General features: G+C 42.0%; 1 protein-coding gene across 4 annotated transcripts in view; it reads right to left on the reverse strand.

The window, feature by feature from the left end:
• The window catches only part of CTTNBP2 (cortactin binding protein 2), an 88048-nt gene extending 70241 nt beyond the window's left edge, over positions 1-17807 (reverse strand). For 2 of the 4 annotated variants that reach the window (XR_011092026.1, XM_068669554.1), the window contains exons 1-2: positions 17700-17807; positions 5928-6035 (exon numbers count right to left, since the gene is read on the reverse strand). Coding sequence is in view for 3 of the 4 variants with exons in the window: in XM_068669554.1 (XP_068525655.1) it covers positions 5928-6035; positions 17700-17792 (201 nt within the window). In the remaining variant the exon portion in view is untranslated. Of the gene's footprint in view, positions 1-5927; positions 6036-9788; positions 14767-17195; positions 17577-17699 lie in introns of those variants that run through there. The other 2 variants (XM_068669555.1, XM_068669556.1) reach the window with 2 other exon arrangements.
• Positions 17808-18633: the final 826 nt, after the last annotated feature.

Here is an 18633-nt window from a genome sequence, read left to right on the forward strand (position 1 = left end):
TAAGGTTTTTTGGTATTGCCTGAACTTTAAACACGAAAGAAAAGAAGAAAACACAGCAAAGCTTTATAATACTGATGAAACGCCTACAACCAAATTCACCTTGCTATTCTCATGCTGCCCTCCTGGTCCTGCCATCACATACACAACACCTGTTCATTCGGTGCTCACTTAAGCTCAGAGAAAAGACACCGCCCCAAAGCAATGTCACTGATACTTTAGTCACCTTTGATTAAAAAAAAAATATATGTTGTTGGTATTGACCTTATAGTCATTTTTTTGGGAATTTCATTGGGAATTTTTCCCCCAGAGTACCTAGTATTTGCATTTTTTGTCACACTAATTAACACACACCTTAGAAGTGAGATAAGCATTTTTCATTTTACCATGCACTACCTACTGAATTTTACACATCCAAACAAAACAATTAAAATAATAACATTAAATAAAAATCTCAACTATGATGGGTTTTAAAATTCTTAAAGAAAAATAAACTACTTCTGATTTAACTTCATAAGAGTCACCATCAAAAGGAGCATCTGAACTTTCTAAGTCCCTTTCGACAGCTAACATTAGTACTTCATCATTTGAAGGTCAGTGCACGTTAAAATACTCCTCTGGAAAGCAGGAAGATGCAGTAACCACATCATGGCTGGAGGAAAAAAAAACAAAAAACACAATCACAAAACCAACCACACAAATTAATGCTGTATTTGAGGTCACAGCTGTGTGTGGCCTGTGCCATTTCACGAGTATGTGGCCACCTTACCACCTCCACATTAGGAATACATTATCCCTATTATCCCCTTGTTAAAGCAGACCATTTATTGGGATAATTGACAAAGGTGGAGGAAGCAGCTACAGTCAAGTTTTCCTCCTTTTTTAACTATACGCATTTACAATGGCAATTAGGCTATATTATTTCTTATTGACAAAATAACTTTAATGATTTAAAAGTTAATTTGATCTTATGTTTAATCGGGGTGCAATCCTCACCATGGACCTATTAAAATAAAGAAATTCCAGATTCGAAAAGAACCATCAGTGTAGTAGTTACTACAAAGCCAGAGAGCTAATTAGAAAGATTTATAGAAAGATCACCTCCCCTGAGGTGAATCCTGATGTTGCCCTGCACAGCAAATTAACTGTTCACTTGGAGAATAAATCTGGAAATTTGACCTGAGTGTCACAAAGGTCTGTTGTTCCAAGGATGCTGCTCCTCACAGCACTGACCTTCTGCAGCAACCTAAATTGTGCTAGATGATAGTAACTATAACTTTTTTTCCAAGTCAGAATTTTTGACTTCCAGTTTCCAGAGTTCCCCAAAAAAGAAATAGGGTTCAAACAGCGATTGATTCAGCAAAATACCAAGGCCTGTGTATTGAAAAAATCAGAATATACTATAACAAGATACTATACTATTATCACAACTATACTATACATGCTAAGGGCAAAAACAACAAAGAAATCCCACAGCTTTTATTTATATCAAAACACCAATCTACTTTATTAGAGCAATAATAGGAGATATTGACCCACTTAGATAATGCTTCCTGCTTCACCAACTGAAACAACAGCCTTTTTTTTTTTTTTTTTTTCAGAAATAGGAATACTATGTGTCATTATGTATCTGCATATTATAGAAGACAACCAAACAATGTATTGTAAAAGCAGACATATATGGATGTCATTTGCCTATTTCTTATGAATGCAGTTTGGATTTGAAGTTTGATTTTCATTTCAAAACAGATTTCAAAATACTTTATATAAAACACAATGGAAGCTCAACATTAAACAAGACATTATGCACAAAGATGCCATAAAAGGAGTTAATTATTATATATGACACCTTGGGTTTGGTTCTCTCTAATTAATCATGTGGCACAAATTCAAGTGCCTTAATAAAATCTATTACATCAATAATATTAACTTTACTAACTGAATTTCCTTTTTTTTTTCCTTCCCCAGTGGGATGAGTAGTTAATTTAATAAGATTTCTACCCATGATCCCAAACTATTGCCCTTTCTCACTTTTAATTTTTATTTTCCACTGATTAGACCTTTTTGAAAATTTCTGGAAAAAAAAAGTCTATGCAACATCCTAAACATAAGTGTGAAATGAGGAATAAGTAGCCATCTTCTCTGATGCCTACTAATACCAATAGGAAATTAAACTGAAGCTCATAAAATATGAATTTCTTTTGTGATATAATGAACATGTGTAAATGAACAGTCAAAGAAGAAGCATTTGAAGACAGCACAATCCTGAAATCTAAGGGCACTTCCTCCCTTTCAGAAAGCAATATTACAGCAGAACTAATGGATACAGGGTATCATTTTGGAGTTTAATTTATTTCACTGACTCCTCAATCCATGCATAATTTTATTGCTATTTTTGTTTAAACAAGAGAAACCAAGAAAAATCAGAAGTTACGAAAACAGAACACGTTCAAAAAAATTATTATTTTAGATTTCTATGAGCTATTCAGTAGAGTTTGCTGCATATATGACTGTGGCTCAGTCCACAAAAAAACAAAGTCAGTAATGTTTTCTGCTTAATCCAGCAGAACCCACACAAGCAAATTACTCTTCACAACATAATATGAGTTCAACTGCAATCATGAAAAGGACATTTCCAAAATAAGCCAAAAAAAAAAAAATCATTTAAAGCAAGTTTTTAAGTGGTTTAAGCGATAGCTCCCTAACATGTATAAACTATAAACATGTCAATTAGAAAAAACAGCAAGGCACAAATTCCAATCCATATCTTATCCAATAAGATTTTTTCTGCTCCTTAGTTCTTACCCCTTAACTCTGAAAGAAATCTCTGTTCCATTCCACCAGGGAATACAGTGAATAAGGTGTTGATTGTGATGAAATGAGAAACCATTTGGCACTGTGCTCCTGTAAGAGTCATCTTGACAAGAAATTCCACCTATGGATGTTGAAGGTGTTTTTTGAAACTTATTTATTTTAAACATACTTGGCCTTGTAGACAGAGAAGGTACATTAGATCTGTCTCAGATTTTCAGTAAAGCACATGGCATGGCTTCACACAAAATTAGTGAAGCAGGAAACAAGAGGTTGGTGTAAGAACACATACAATGTGGAAAGGACAGACTAACAGATGCCTCAAACAGGTCCTGTTAGAATGGATTCATCTTAATGCTGGAGGCAGGTTACGAGTAGTACCACATGAGTCAGTCTTTAACCATATTCAGTGTTACCCAGTTCTTTTGTGATCAGCCAAGACCAGTTCTTTCCAGTGTCTGAATCTTCCAGGAGAGACATTTCCAATAGATGTATAAACACTATTTATTGCACAAATTTTACAAATGCTCAGTGAAACGCTGCAAAATGAGTATGGGTAAGGCACATACATTTAAGAATGATGTATTTAAACTTTAGTGATTATAGAGAAGAAATCTGATACAACAACCACAAAGATGAAGTTACTTTCTAAGAGGAGATTAAGAGACCCGGTTCTTTAGTCTTACAAAAAGCTCAATAACATATAAAATAGCTTAATAAATGTATACATCACAGAAACTAAAATCTGACAGGAAAATCACTTAAGAGTAAAAGCCAATTTACACTATTTAGTACATGGCTTGAAATTAACCAGTTCCAACCTATCCAAGAAATTAGGCTTTCAAACAAAAGCCTTGCATTACTACTAGAATAAAATCAAAAAGAAAACAAACAACAAAACACACACACAAAAACAATACCCATCCCAAACTTTACTCATTTTAAAATAGAGCTTTAGCAGCTTCTGAAATTATGGAAAAAAAGTCATTTGCCTTTCCTTATGGCTTTAAAGATACACAATGTACGTCCATTTGTAAAAATGAATCAAAGTCAGTACTAAATTCAACGCAATTCCAATGGAATTATCTTGTTATTCTTTTTTAAAAATATGAAAAGAAAAAAAAGGGAACTATATCTGACTATCTAGCAGCTTTTTTTTTTTTTTTTTTTTTTACGGTTCCTAAGAGACTGTATCCGCTAGTATTGCTGACTTGTGGTAACTGATTCTCAAGAAGCCAGAAGATCCCTAAGTATCATATTCCAAGATATCAGGCTACAGATCTTCAGCAGGTACAACTTCCAAGTTTCCCAGTACTGGTACAGCTAACCAGGCACATCGCCTGGAAGATTGAGTTCCATCTAGATTTTGTTTAGAGGATTTTGCTACGACACACAGGAAGTGGAAATTGAGATGCAGGAGAATAAATGAAAAAAAAAAAAACCACCACAATTTTTCAACATTTCTATACCATATGTATAATGGAACAATTTTTATATCGATCTGTATTAGTTATCAAAAACTACTATGTACAGACTAATATACTGCCTATTTCAGCAGGTACATGGGAATCCAATGTAGACTCTTTCTCTCCTGAGACTGCGCTCCACATTTTTAGCATTTACTCTCATTAATTTATTTTTTTTTCATTGAATCTCAATGCATCCATTATTTGGTGTGCAGTATAGTAGCTTGGCCATGAACATATAGTAAAGAAAACTGTCTGAATATTTGCATTCCTACAGCCAAAACTAACCAACCAAAGAAAAAAAAATAGTCATACAGATTCTGAATGGAGGTGTACACGTTCCCCCTTTTACAAAATCTTAACTGGCAGTCACAGAAAGGAAAAGGTTCTCGTCTGGACAACTGAGATGTGAAATTGTAAAGCAGCTTGATGAAAAGGCAATACATTTCAATGTATGCGCACACATGAAGGCCCAACACCAAATGAATTCAAAGTGCAGTAATCCCCCAGAATCATATTGCTTCCAGCACCTTATTGTCACTACAAAATGAAAATTGTATCTTATAATAGAGTTTTATACTTATAAAGTCTTTAGTTATTAATGCAGGTGCATCAGTGACAGCTACTTTAAAGTTCCATTTGCATCACGATGTGAAGCCACCACAAAACAAATTAAAATTGAATAAAAATGCATTTGCAATTGTTACTGTGACATTACAAATGGAAAACGTTCCCACATTACCTGATTGTCATTGCATCTACTACTAATATTTAGTATTAATATATTTTATTGCATTCAGTTTTTGCTTTAAGAGACCTTAAAGGGCATAATTTGCCTCTATCCAACTGTGAAGCTATAAATATTTTCAATCCATGTAAGACTGTTTTCCCCCTAAACCTGCACTGTTTGGCAGCTCTGTTTAAATTGATTGGTAATGGAATAAAATTTAAATTTGTTACCATCATAAACATGTATCATCTTATTATTAAAATACAGTTTTGTTTGTACATTTCCAGTCAGCTTTCTAAGTTGACTTTCAGACTGCAACCTCTTGAAGCAGAAACCAACCTTCACATGTGCCTAGCACAGGAAAAAAAAAAACAAAAAAACAACACCTAATCAAGCACCTGGGAGTGCTGCTAGAATACATATCCTGTAGTTTCCCCCCCCCCCTTTTTTTTTGTTAAAAAAAAAAAAAAACAACTTTTTCTTAATTGGATATAACCATCCAACTTTGTTGCTCCTCGTGTCTCACAGAATGATTGGATGTACAAATATATAGAATATCAGAACAAATGAAGAATGGACTGAATTCTCCTTTGAAGTCATTCCTTCATTTCACAAATAACAGATTCTGCAGCATAAAAGAATTTAAAGAGGAAGTCATTTTCACATTTTTGCACTTCTTTCCCTGAAACATTATAGGTATTTTACACCAAAATTACACAGAATTACTGAATGACAACAATTAAACAAGAACATGTTTTGTGATTACTGAGATTTAGTCAACCTAAAGCTTAAAAATCATAATTTATTCTTCCACTAATAACATTCTATGCTCAGTACAAAAGAATTGGCAAAAGAGAATGTAATATATATATATATATATATATATATATATATATATAAACCACAACAACCCTGTAACTTACCCGCAAAGCTTCAATTACAAGGTCTCGTGCTTCTAGTTCTCCTTCCATTATACTCAAAAGCATCCGCAATTCTGGCTTGCTCAAGTTATCCACATCAAACTCTCTTTTCTGTAAGAAACAAAACACTAATGAACACACTAATTAAATGTTTGCAATGGTTACTGTAGATATGAAATGAAGACATATCAGCATCCTAATTATGGGTTACTCAAACATCCGTGACTGTCAAAGTTGAAATGACTTTCTTTGTAGCACACAACGTCAAAATAAATAGTCTGTTTCTTTTCATTTAAGGTGAAGAACTTAAAAGCCCACCAGCATGACATTGCTTCAAATCCTATACTGTTGCAAGAAACTGACCCTTGAAAGTCTCATAATTGATAAAGGTGAAATGATAAAAAAAAAAAAAATAACTTTGTTCCTATATACAGCCTTACAGTGACAGAAATGTTTCAGCAGACCTGAAATAACACATCAAGAACGAAGCCAATAGATGATGACAGAAGCAAATTACAGGACTAAATGTGAAGTTTTGAAGCACAGCTTGAGAAAAGATGTGAAATCTTATCTGTACGCTTAATTCACAGTCACATTTTTTTGACTGGAGGATATAGTTCAGGTTTAAGAGGCACTGACAAACAACAGTTCATAGCAACAATTATCTCCTCACTCTGCAGTTATCGAGCTTCACATAAGTCCACTTCTGAAAAGGCAGTAGAATGAGTTTATAAGATCACTGAGCACATGCATAAACACTGTCTGCTTGGAAAGTCAGCATGGCTCCTGTAAAATGAAGTTCCTGCCTCATACTGCTAGGGTCCTGAAAGGCTGTCAACAGACAGGCGGGTAGAGGGGGTCTTTGCTGCATGAAGTTCTCACCCACAGCAAAGGAATTGGACAGCTAAAAGGATTAAGAGAGAAGGAGTAACTGCTGTATGAGGAAAGACCACAAGGGTGAAAATCTTCTCTCCGAGGTTGTGTGTAGGGATGCTATTGATACAAATCACAAAGGTAGGGGGTAAGAGGAATACGAATTGGTTTTGTTCACCAAACTCCACAATGGTAACAGAAGGAAACAGTGAAATTAGAAAGAGATCATTTTAAGGGAGAAAAAACAGCACCTAGTCCATGTGCCAGATTCAGCTGCCATTGTGATCTCCCATACGCTGTTCACCGCAAGGGAAATACTACAGTCCTTGCTATGACACAGATGTGCCTTCTAGTGAAGCCCTGAGATGAGGACACTCATCTATCTTCAGTCTGATGTAATGAGCTGCCAAATTAGCTAACTGCCTACCTGGGTATAGAGTCTGCTCTCCCTGGAGGAAGAAGTCAAGTGTAAGAGTTCAGCTACCCAGGAGCTACTCTTCCTCTCAGGAAAATCCAATAAAAATTAACGTGCCATTTTCTCTTTCTCAAGGCAAGAGGAGAGCAAACAACTGTCCTTCCCTCTGGTCAGAGGGATGGATCAAAAGCACCCCAAAGCTCTAACTATATTAGATTTACTCCGGGTTCCCTTTTTACTTTGCAGTTAAAAGGCAGGTGCACAAATGGCTAGTGAGAACTGTGTGCCAGAACATTAGCTGTTCATATTCGATGCACAGTGGGCTGAGCTTCTTCATCTACTTGAACCACGTGGATCAAAAGAACACCAATGACTTCTACCAAATGTAACTGTTTCTGGGACAGGACCATCCACTCCAACTGATATTTCTAGACTGACCAACAATGACCAACAATTATCCTCCACCAACAATTATCCTCCAATTTTGCTGCCTGGCTCAGCTATTCTGCTGATACAAAAGAGCCTTCATGCCCATGTTTAAGAAAAACAACCAGTTTCTTTCTCTGAAGGCTTTTTCCCAACATATGCTGCAGCAGCCTCTCACAGTGCTCCACATGGCTCAGCAATCAATGGATGTGCATGACGTGCAGTTACCGAAAGCATGCAGCTCCTCATGAAATTTTAGATTTTGCCTCACAGGCTGCAGCAGATTTCACTCTCAGCACTTCTAACCACTGAATTTAATTGCAGTATAGCAAGACCCACTTATTCACCCTCCTTTTTGTATGAACTCCTTCATAATATCTAAAGGCTGAAGGACAACAATGGATCCATTCATATAAACTTCCTTTAATACATGAAAAACTGTCTCCATTTTTCAGATGGAAAGCTGATGCAGAGACATCAAGTACTTTTTCCAAACCACACAGAAAGCAATGTAAAAAAGCCTTAAGTCTCCATTTCATTTTGAAGGTTTTGCCTTCAAAAATATACCTGCCTCCTTTGACGAAAAATAAAAAATAAAAGGCACCCAAGACTTCTGATAGGCACTGCCAAAGTTAAGAGGGGCATCTGCAAAAGCACAGTGCAAGAAGTGTGACCCTACTCTTTTCTCTGAGTCAGTAAATTCAGCTTGTCGGGAGGCAAGGCCCAGGGCAGCCCTTTGTCAGAAGACCGAGTGTACATCACAGGTGAAACATTTCATTCCTACAGTCTTCCACAAGACATAAACAAAAAGACCTTTACATTCTTTACAAACCAGAGGCATAATTCAACATATGTGGTGCAAGATGAGCTTTTTTAACTAACCATCTGATCAAGCAATTAAAGTAAATCTTACTCAAGTACATACCACAAACTAGAGCATATGAAAAGACAGCAACAATGAGCAATTCATAAAATCGTAGAACCATAGAATATCCTGAGTTGGAAGGAATCCATAATGATCACCGAGTCCAACTCCCAGCTCCTCACAGGACCACCCAAAAATCAGACGCTATGTCTAAGAGCACTGTACAAACGCTTCTTCAACTCCAGCAGCTCGGTGCTGTGCCCACTGCCCTGGGGAGCCTGTCCCAGTGCCCGACCACCCTCTGGGTGCAGAACCTTTCCCTCACACACAGGCTGACCCTCCCCTGTCCCAGCTCCATGCCGTCCCCTCGGGTCCTGTCGCTGTCCCCAGAGAGCAGAGCTCAGCACCTGCCCCTCCGCTCCCCTCGTGAGGGAGCTGCAGGCCGCCATGAGGCCTCCCCTCAGCCTGCTCTGCTCTGGGCTGAACAAACCCAGGGACCTCAGCCGATCCTCATATGTCTTCCCCTCTAGGCCCTTCACCATCTTGGTAGTCCTCCTTTGGACACTGATAGTTTTATGTCCTTCTTATATTGAGGTGCCCAGAACTGCACACAGTGCTGGAGGTGAGGCCACACAACGCAGAGCAGAGCAGGACAATCCCTTCCCTCGCCCAGCTGGCAGCGCTGGGCCTGATGCACCCCAGGGTACGTTTGCCTCTCCTGGCTGCAGGGGCACACTGCTGGCTCACGCTCAGCCTGCTGGCAACCAGAACCTCCAGATCCCTTTCCATGGGGGTGCTCTCCAGCCTCTCGTCCCTCAGTCTATCCAGGGCTGCCCCAATCAAACGTGCTCTCCAGTAATTTAAAGTTAGATGTAAATAGACACAAGGAATTTTAAAAGAAAAACATACCAACTACATACACAGCTCAATTTTTATATATTTTTTTTTTTGTTTTGAAAACTTGACTTGAAAAATATGAACTAGCAAAGCTACTTCATACATGAACAGAACATACATCAGACTAAAAGCCCACTTAGCCTGGTGCCCTGTCTCCAGAAGCAGCCAATAGTGGATGACTTGAAATCAGCACCAGAGCAGGACAAGCACATAATGATACTTCCCAGAAATACTCTTCCAGCCTCCAGCAGTTTTCACCTTCTGAGCCATAAATTATTTTGCACATAGCAGTCCCTTGAAGGACATAGACTTTGTGAATCTGCCCCTTTGCTTTCTGAATCTTTATGTAATTTAAGAACCCACAGCCTTCCTGCAGCTCATTGCATACCTTGTGGGAAGAACCGCCACCTTTGCTGTGAGTCTGCCATCAGCTACTTCTCTTTGATGCTTTCTGATTTATTAAATGTAGTTTTGGCATATGATGAAATAAAACTAATCTTCCTCTTAAACACTTCCCTGCCATCTTCTGGGGACCAAGATGTCAGTCATGGCAGGCTTGCGTGAAGTTCTCATCCAGATGGAGCATTTTTGGCTCGTATTACAGAGAAAACGGTTGTTTAGGTCTAGGAAAGTAATCTTCCTAACATCTTCCAGCGGAGCAGTAACACTTACATCTCCAGAAAAGAAAGACTCCATTAGTAGCTCATGGCTTATGTGTCATCTGGGGCTTAGCTACAATACCTCTGGTAGAGTGCCAAGCTGTAACAATTTAACCAACAATTTAACAACTATATAACCAAGCCATCCACTATATTTGTTTTACAACAGAGATACATGAATATGGTGCCCCAGGGTGAAATTTGGCATACACAACCAGAACATAGCCTTTTTTTTTTTTTTTTTTCCTTCTTCCAGATTTTAAAATGTCTGGTTTATTTGATTTATAAGGATAAAATATCTGAAAAACACTGTGTCCTTTTCAGTTCTCTATGTCTCTAAAGCATCGTGTTATTTTTTCAGACCAACTTTGTAAGGGGTTTGTGTTGCCTGGCAGCAAGCACACTGACAACAGAGAAAACTGCTAATTAGCTAAAACTCAAATACCCGCGTCTTCATCACAAAAGAGTATAGGCAAAATGCTAACCTGCACCATCTAAAGATAAACTAAGCTCTACCATGAGCCAAGATGACAAAAGCACAACTTCCAAACAAGAGAAGGCTGAGTTAGGACACAGGGATTGAACCAGAGAGGACAGAGAGGAAAACTCAGGAAGGGATGGAATGGGAAGAGCACCAAGAGACATGGGAACAGAAGGGACTCCTTCCCACATACAGAGCTATTTAAACCAGATTAAAAAAAAAAAAAAAGTCTTTAGCGTTAGATTTATCCCCACCGTGCCCCAGGAACAACAACATGTCTTGTGAGGGATGGGCAGTACCAATAGCTTGGTTTTACTGACCTAGCCCTGCTGATGCTGCTGGCAATTTCAGGAGCTAAAGGCATCGTTCCTTGTGCCTTCAGCACAAGTGTGAATAGGGGCAGCAGGAAAGCCACAGCTTTGTACCATCCCTAAGCAGAAACAGGGCAAAAAGCACAGTAGCTGTGGATTAATCACGGATGACCAGAGAAAACAATCTCCTTCCTGCTCAGAAAGCAGCTGGGTGGCCTTTTTAGAGATGGAGCTGGGTAACAGCCCAGGACTTGGGAAAGAAAACTGTGAAGCATGATTATGGGCTGAGGTGGAAAGACAGGAGGAGAAGAGAAGTTAAAAAGACAAAAAGAAAAAATGGGGTATAGGAAAACACATCGGGAGTCCTTTCAGAAGGGAGGGAAAAGGTACATATCCACATTTGTTACATATTTTATGTGGTGTTCCATTAAATACACACAAGAATCCTCCTGAGGATTCACAAAGCAGACTTCCAAGATGAGCTTCTAAAAATAAAAGAATTTGCTATTACTTATTAGGTCGTACAAAGCAAACTTTTAATATCATGATGGCCTCACAGCTGTCAGACCCAGGAAATACACGTACCAGGGAAACACAACCCTGATTCACACATTTGACGACAAATTTGCCACCAACCCTAATGTCCACCAGGTAGAACTCACCTGACCAAGTATAAGCATGTTTCAACTGATTCTACTTTGTTGCTTACATGCAAGTATCTGGAGCAATTTTAGGTATCTTGGGGATTAAACAGATTGGGGGGGGGGGGGGGGGGCAGGTAGATATGATACAGAACTTAGGAGAATCACCCACACTGTTTGGGCTGCTAGAAGGTCAGCCGGGATACCCAGAGCATGCACGTGGATCACTAAAGGGAGCCCTCAAGACAGGATTGAGACACCAAAAGGCAGGTGTCAGTATGTGAGCGAGGTGATGAATTTCCCGTTATTGCCAAGAGAAAACTGATCAGCCCAGTCAAAACAGCCAAGAAAGCTGTTCAGCTTACCAGCCACCAGAACTATTTGCTCAAGGCTCCACTGGCAGTATCGGTTGGATTTCCACTCGCTGTAATAGGATAATTAACACTGTGCATACATGTAAACATTTAAATTTAAGTGCCTTGAATCCCACCAATACCTCCAAGAGTCCTCTGTCAAGCCACTTCACTTAAAGCCAGAGAAATTTCACAAATATGTTTTCAAAACAGATCATTCCTTGTAACCACTTAAGTCTTTCCACCAACTATAAATGGAAGTTTCAAGACCTAGCTCAATGCAAACATGGGGATGTGCTCAAATTAATCCTAACCTTCTTGTAGCAAAGAAAACTCTGCAAACAGAAAATGTGAAAGAAGTAGTTACAAAATCCATATAGCATTCACAGATACTTAAGAGAAAGCACGGTTTATTGATTTGGCTGTGGAAGGCCTGTTCTTCAGGCTGAAACCAGAAGAAGAGTGACGCCGTGCTTCTCCAGAAATTATCTGATACAAGAATACACGTCCGCTTCCCATCCCATCCAAAATGAACCGAAGAAGATGAGACCTACAGGAATGATCTTGGCAACAACAACAAAAATAATAATAATATGAAGGCAGAGAAATATCTTCCAAGGAAAAGCAATACTGTGGAACTTGCTCCTAAGCTCAGACTGAGTTTCTTCCTGAAAAGAATATCTCCCAACTTTAACATCCAGGACTTAGAAAAAATGTCATACAGCCACACCTCAGGGACCTTGAGGGTACTTTAAATGCAGTTAATTATGCCCATCCATTAGTTCATTGACTTATTGGACTGTTCAGCACACAACGTTACCAGCTTACACTGCTCCTCTCTTCTCCAAGCACAGCTCCCTTGCTTTCTGTTTTTTTTCAAAGGCTTTCTCTAAAAGGCATGGGGGAGGTTTTGTTTAGCTGCTGTGGATTTTTTTTGGCTTGGGCTAACTGCAAAACTTTTAACAGCTCCAGCATTAACCATAAATATACCTCAGAACTGAGAACTGTATTTTAGAAACAAATAAAACAAACAACAGAAAAAAAAAACACACAGCCCACAGCCCCTCCAAAATGAGTAATACACTGACCTTTACACATACCCAGATATTCTCATAGCTGTTAAAACATGTTTGCAATCTACAAACAGCCACAAAGGTACTTAGATACCTAACTTGCAGTGAAATCAGAGATGCCAAAGTATTTTTTGTTGAACCTAGGCTTACACCTTTCCTTCGATGACCTCGCTTAAACTGCTACTAAATTTAACAGGAAATTCCTGTTCAGAAAGTCACTTACTTGAAGGCCATTTCTAAGGCAAATAGTATGATTTGAAGAATGTGAACCCATACCTGGATCAAGTTATCTTTAGAGCTATTTTTAAATCTTTCAGAATTTCACACCTTTCCTCGTGCTATGTTGGAACCAAACCCCAATGCCCAGGAAACCTTGAATTCCCACACCCCACAGGCAGCGCCTCTTCCCTAAGCCTATTTGACTCCTTCCTGTTTACATATTCAAGGATCACACCGGGCTTGTAAATCTACTGCTCCCTTTCTGGGGAGGAGTGGGTGAAGGGGCAGACCTCCAGCTGTTGTCTTCCGAAACTGAGCTCTTTCTTTACTTTTTCTGCTTCTTCATTTCCATCTCATCCTGTCTTGCTATACCACCTCTGAGACCAAAGCAACGCCTCCCTTCCCTACACTTGCACAAACATCCAAGCAGCTGGGAAAAGAGCAGGATGTATTGAATCCCACAGATCTGCCCCTCCACACCACTACCTGTCTCACAGTACTGCCCCTCTGCACTTCTCCTTTAGCACGGGACAGAGTGACAGGACCATGGTTGGAAAAGAAAGGAGCATTTACAAAGTGGATGACATTCACTGGCTTTCTTTTTCCATTCCCCCAGACCCTTGGCAGCAAGGGAGGAGAGGCCGTGCTGCCAGCCGTAGAGCTGAGCAGCACAGAAAAGGCAGGATGTAGGCTGGGCTAGCGGGAGGCAGCAGAAGAGAGGTTGTGGAGAAAGGCTTGAACTTTACCACTGCACGATGGGTGGATTGTTACCAGCCATTCGTTACAGGGGAGAAGCAGAGCAGTAGCAGAACTGAAACAGATTGTGCAGTGTCTGCATCTCACCTACCTGTTGGAATACCCCAACAGCACTGTGCCTCTGACCAGAGGAAAATAACTTCTCTGAACATTGCCATTGCAGTGTATTCTGATGAGGATCATGGTAGTCAAACAAAAATCCTTTTGGAAGCAATAATTTTCCAGGGTGCAGCCCCTACTAAGAGACCCAGTCTTTGCTTTTCAAGGGTTATGGTCTCATTTTCTGCTACATGCAGTATTTTTCAGCTAAGAATCTTTCCAACTTATCTACATCAGCCAGTAGAGCCGACCTGATCAAACCATCGTTTAGCATGTCACTACACTGCCCACAATGGCAATTCTACTACAAACATTCCTGCGGATCGATAGATATTGAATACACCAAGCTAAGTAAAAAATCTTCCCAACATGTCACCATAAAGCGTCATGGAACTTCTCTCCATTTATTTCGTTTAGTCATCAATTTTTAATCCACTTAATATTGACAATTTTTTTTCTGTAGTGTAACTTCTTATGCTGTTACTTGATCCACAGCAACCCAGACTGACCCCGAGTGATCTTTTCAAGTATGTAAACATCATTCCCAATGAACTTTTGACTGATGAAGGCAGCAGAAAGGTCCCTACTCATTTTAGAGAAGTCAAGGCATCATTCCACCAATATGCTCCATACGTACAGTCTTGCAGCCAGCAGACACTACTGCCTTCTGGAGAAAAATACCATTTGTGCTTTTGATCACTAGTCAAGCAAAATCAACACCAGAGATTTTACTGAATAACTTTAACAAACTCTCTGATTTATAAGAGGATTTTCATGCCGTTTGTTAAACCTACACTGAAACAATGTGTGACAAGACAGCCCTCCATGCACAGCAGGCTGGTGTTCAATGTTTCAACAAACAGACGGTCAAATTGAATTATTTCTTGCTATTATATAATTATTACTGGTAGATATTATGCAGATGGAAGTTATTCAAAGATGTTTTAAAACACATGCATATTTTCTCCTGAATTTTAGTCCTAATTGTACCACCACAATTTCACTGGCTCAGACAATCAAGCTGTACAGGTATGAAAAAGGACCAAACCACTTCCATTCCATTTTTGTCATCCTTACCACAATAAAAATACCAATATTTTGCGAGAAGGAAAGCCCACTTGGTTACCAAGAGCTATACTCCATCCAAGGGAACTTGGAAGGACAAGGCTCTCAGCTTTACTCCTAAATGTAACACTATAGAACAGCCTAGGCTTTTCTATCACTTTCTCTTGGGTGGGTTGGGGAAAAAAAAAAAAAAGGAAGAAACCTGGGTACCACATTCTGTCCTTTTCTACAGTGCTTCTAAAAACAGTAAAAACCAAGTCTTTCTTTCCCTCCCCAATTATGTTACTGATGATGTACTGATGTACCTGATATTGTACCAAGATGCAAGAGTTACAGCATGAAGATACCCTACTGTATTGTCCTGTGGTATCCATTTCCTGATTATACCATAAAAATTGCACATTAGTGCATTACCATTACAATGCTGTTCCTACAGTTTTCCATTGCACCATTTGTGCAATCAGGATTCTGAGAATTAAATCTAAAACTGTACAGAAAACAGTATTTCACTATAACTTGAGTTTAGCATGACTTACAAGACAGCCACCTAGATGTTTATTGCCATCCTAAATGTAAGCAAGATGACTCAATTCATAATTTTATATCTTGAATTTGAATACATAAAATAAGCTACTCACAGTAACCCTTCAAAAGGAACATTGGAGTACCGTATAAATATTTTTTAGAAATCTTTTCATTGCCCATAAGTGTTCTTTCTACTTTCCTATACCAAGAATAAAATGAAATCGACAATTTAACATTTATAATAGTGAGGGGAAAAAGCGTGCAGCGTAGAGCTGTCACTCCTTCATGACAATGAGAACATCAAATTGCATGAGCAGCTCGTACTGCATTGCCTAACAGGACAATATTAAAGCAGCACTTGATTAAGGTACTTTTTGAATTCTTAAAGCCGAAACTGAAGGTAGTAAGAACATGAAACACTAAACAATTTAGTATAATTTTTACTCAGAACTAGGACTTGAAAGTATTTAATATTTTGCTTTTATGAATCATCACCTCAGTATTCTTTTATATCACAGCCATGTCACTGCTTTAAAAGACAGTGGTGTGATTCACTTCATAAGGTTTACCTTTTTATTATTTTTTTTAAAGTAAAACTCAATGTCTGTGACAGCGCAGGAGTTAAAACGTGCAAGGAAAATTAACTGGAGAGCTGGAACATGGCTTCAGATAGGGATTTGTGCCTACTTGGAATAAAAGAATATGTATCTATATAGAGGTATATAGAGGTATATAGAGGTTTACACGCACACACACAGTAGTGGCACCCCCAATTCCCCCAAAACTAGCTCCATCCTGCCTTCTGGGGCCGTTGCTTTCAGCACAGACCCAGCCGAAACCTCGCAGCTCCTCGGTTGTGTTGCCCCCGACCCGGCGCTTGGTTGCAGGGCTGGGCGCTGCCGGGGGCTCTCCTCGGGCTCTGCAGGACCTGAGCCCCCCGGCAGCCCCCCCACCGCCCAAGGGGGGTCCCGCAGGGGGGCGAGGAGCCCCAGGGAGCCGGGGGCACCGCGTGGGGCTCAGCCCTGCGATGAAAGGAGCGGAGGGGGCGGCCCCCAAGCCCCGCCAGCGGCTGGCCCCGGGGCACCCCGCACCCCCGGGGGGCTCTGCTCGGCTGCCTTGGGGTGTGTGTGTGGGGGGGGGGGGGGGTGGCTAGAAGGGAAGGGAAGGGATAGGAGAAAAAAAGGCTCCTGCGGGCTCGGCAGCCCGGGGAGGGCTGTAGGATCGATGGTTCTCCCGGCCCCGGGCGCTGTCACCGCCTCAGCCCGCCCGGGGAGCTGCGGGAAAGCAGCGGGGGGACCCCGGGGGCACCCCCCCAGCCCTGCCCTGCCCAGCCCCGCTCTGAGGCAGCGGGGAAGGAACAATGGGGGCAGCCCCCCGGGTGCGGAAAGGAGGACGGGGGGACCCCCAGCGCCTCTCCCTCCTTCTCCCCCCCGGGGCGGGACGGGGCTCGGGGAGCCGCAGCCGAGCCCCGTCCCGCCCCGGGGGGGAGAAGGAGGGCGGAGGGACGGAGCGGGGGAGGCAGGTCTCGGAGCGCCGCTTCGTCCCATCCCCGCAGCACCCCCGCGGCCGGCCGAGCCGGCTCCGACCCCCCGCGGCCCAGCCGAGCCCGTTACCGCCGCCGCAGCCGCCGAGTCGTCCCGGGCGCCGGAGCCCGGCTCGCCGCCCGCTCCCTCCGTCGCCATCTTCCCGCTGGAACGGCTCCGGCGCGGAGCGCGGCGCGGAGCCTTGTGGCAGCCGCCGCCGCCGCCGCCAAGGCGCTGTAACCCCCTCCCCGCCGGCACCGAGCCCACCGGCAGCGGGGAGCTTAACCCCTCCGCCGCCGCTCCGAGCCGCCCCGGGCGAGCGAATCCCGGAGCCGGGCCCGCGGCAGCTCCGCTTTCCCCTCCTCCCCTCCGCCCCCCGCCATCGGGCGGAGGAGGGGGGAGCGGGACCCCGCGGCGGGCTGCCCGCCCGCGATGGTGGCTGAGGGGAGTGCCCCTGGCACGGCGCGGCGCCGGGCCCCGCGCAGGCACCGCTCGTCTCCTTCCTTCCCTTCCCTGCCTTGGGAGGAGGAGAGAGGAGAGAGATGGTGGAGGGGGGAAAGAAAGAGAGGAGCCGGTGTGGTGGGCTTGGCTCACCTGGCCGGTTAGATCCAGCTGAAGTCTTTCAGGGGGGGCTGACAGGAACGAGCACCTCTCCCGCCGCCTCCCCGGTGGAGGGGGGACACGCATGGCTGTCACCAGCCCTTGTTTACAGACATGTTTTCGAGCCTGAGTGGCTTCAGAGCCTGTGTGAGGTGGACCTTCGTGCAGGCCTAGTGCTTTGAGGCCAGGTTAAAGAAAGCATCCCTGCGCCAGCCCTAGAGCTCATCCTGGTTTGGGGCTGCCTTTTGCCTTTCCAGACCAGTACCTAAGTCAAAGCCTGCTTTAACCCCTCCAGAGGAAGGTTCAGACCGTCATGTTAAGCCCACTACCCTATAGGCTATCTGCATGTCTGCCCCCCAAGAGCATACATCTTCCTCCATGAGATGTTCCTCAAAGCCATGCCTCAACTTTTCCCCCTCAGTAAGAACCCACCTGCCTAGCTACAGACCAAATCTAAATGAACCCTTCTCTAGAAGAAACAAATCCGTGACAAGCCAAACCTGGGATCTGTTTATTCTACAGCCTCATGTTAACTACCACATATAACACAAGTAACCCCAAGGAGCCTTGCTGGTCTCCTTGTCTAATAGGGACACCTCACTTTCAGGTTTATTTCCAATTCCTTTGGCACCATGACCAGGAGAAAGAGACTGATGACTTCCCTTGATCAAAATCAGCAAATGTTCTTCTAAGAATGCTGCACTTGAGGATATATGTAAAAACATACATGAACTTTCCCCTATACATAGCTGGAAGGGGAACCAATGAGCAACAAGAGGCATAAACAACTGTGATACAAATGTAGGCTGAACAGTGCAGAATTCATTGTACAGGATCCATTACAGTGCACAGAAACCCTCCAGTCAAATAGATGCACCCCTGGTTTAGGAGTTTTTTTTTTTTTTCCTTAAAAGTCATACAGCTTTCC

Source organism: Anas acuta, chromosome 1 (assembly GCF_963932015.1).
Source record: "Anas acuta chromosome 1, bAnaAcu1.1, whole genome shotgun sequence".
In the NCBI taxonomy this organism is placed as follows: Eukaryota; Metazoa; Chordata; class Aves; order Anseriformes; family Anatidae; genus Anas; species Anas acuta.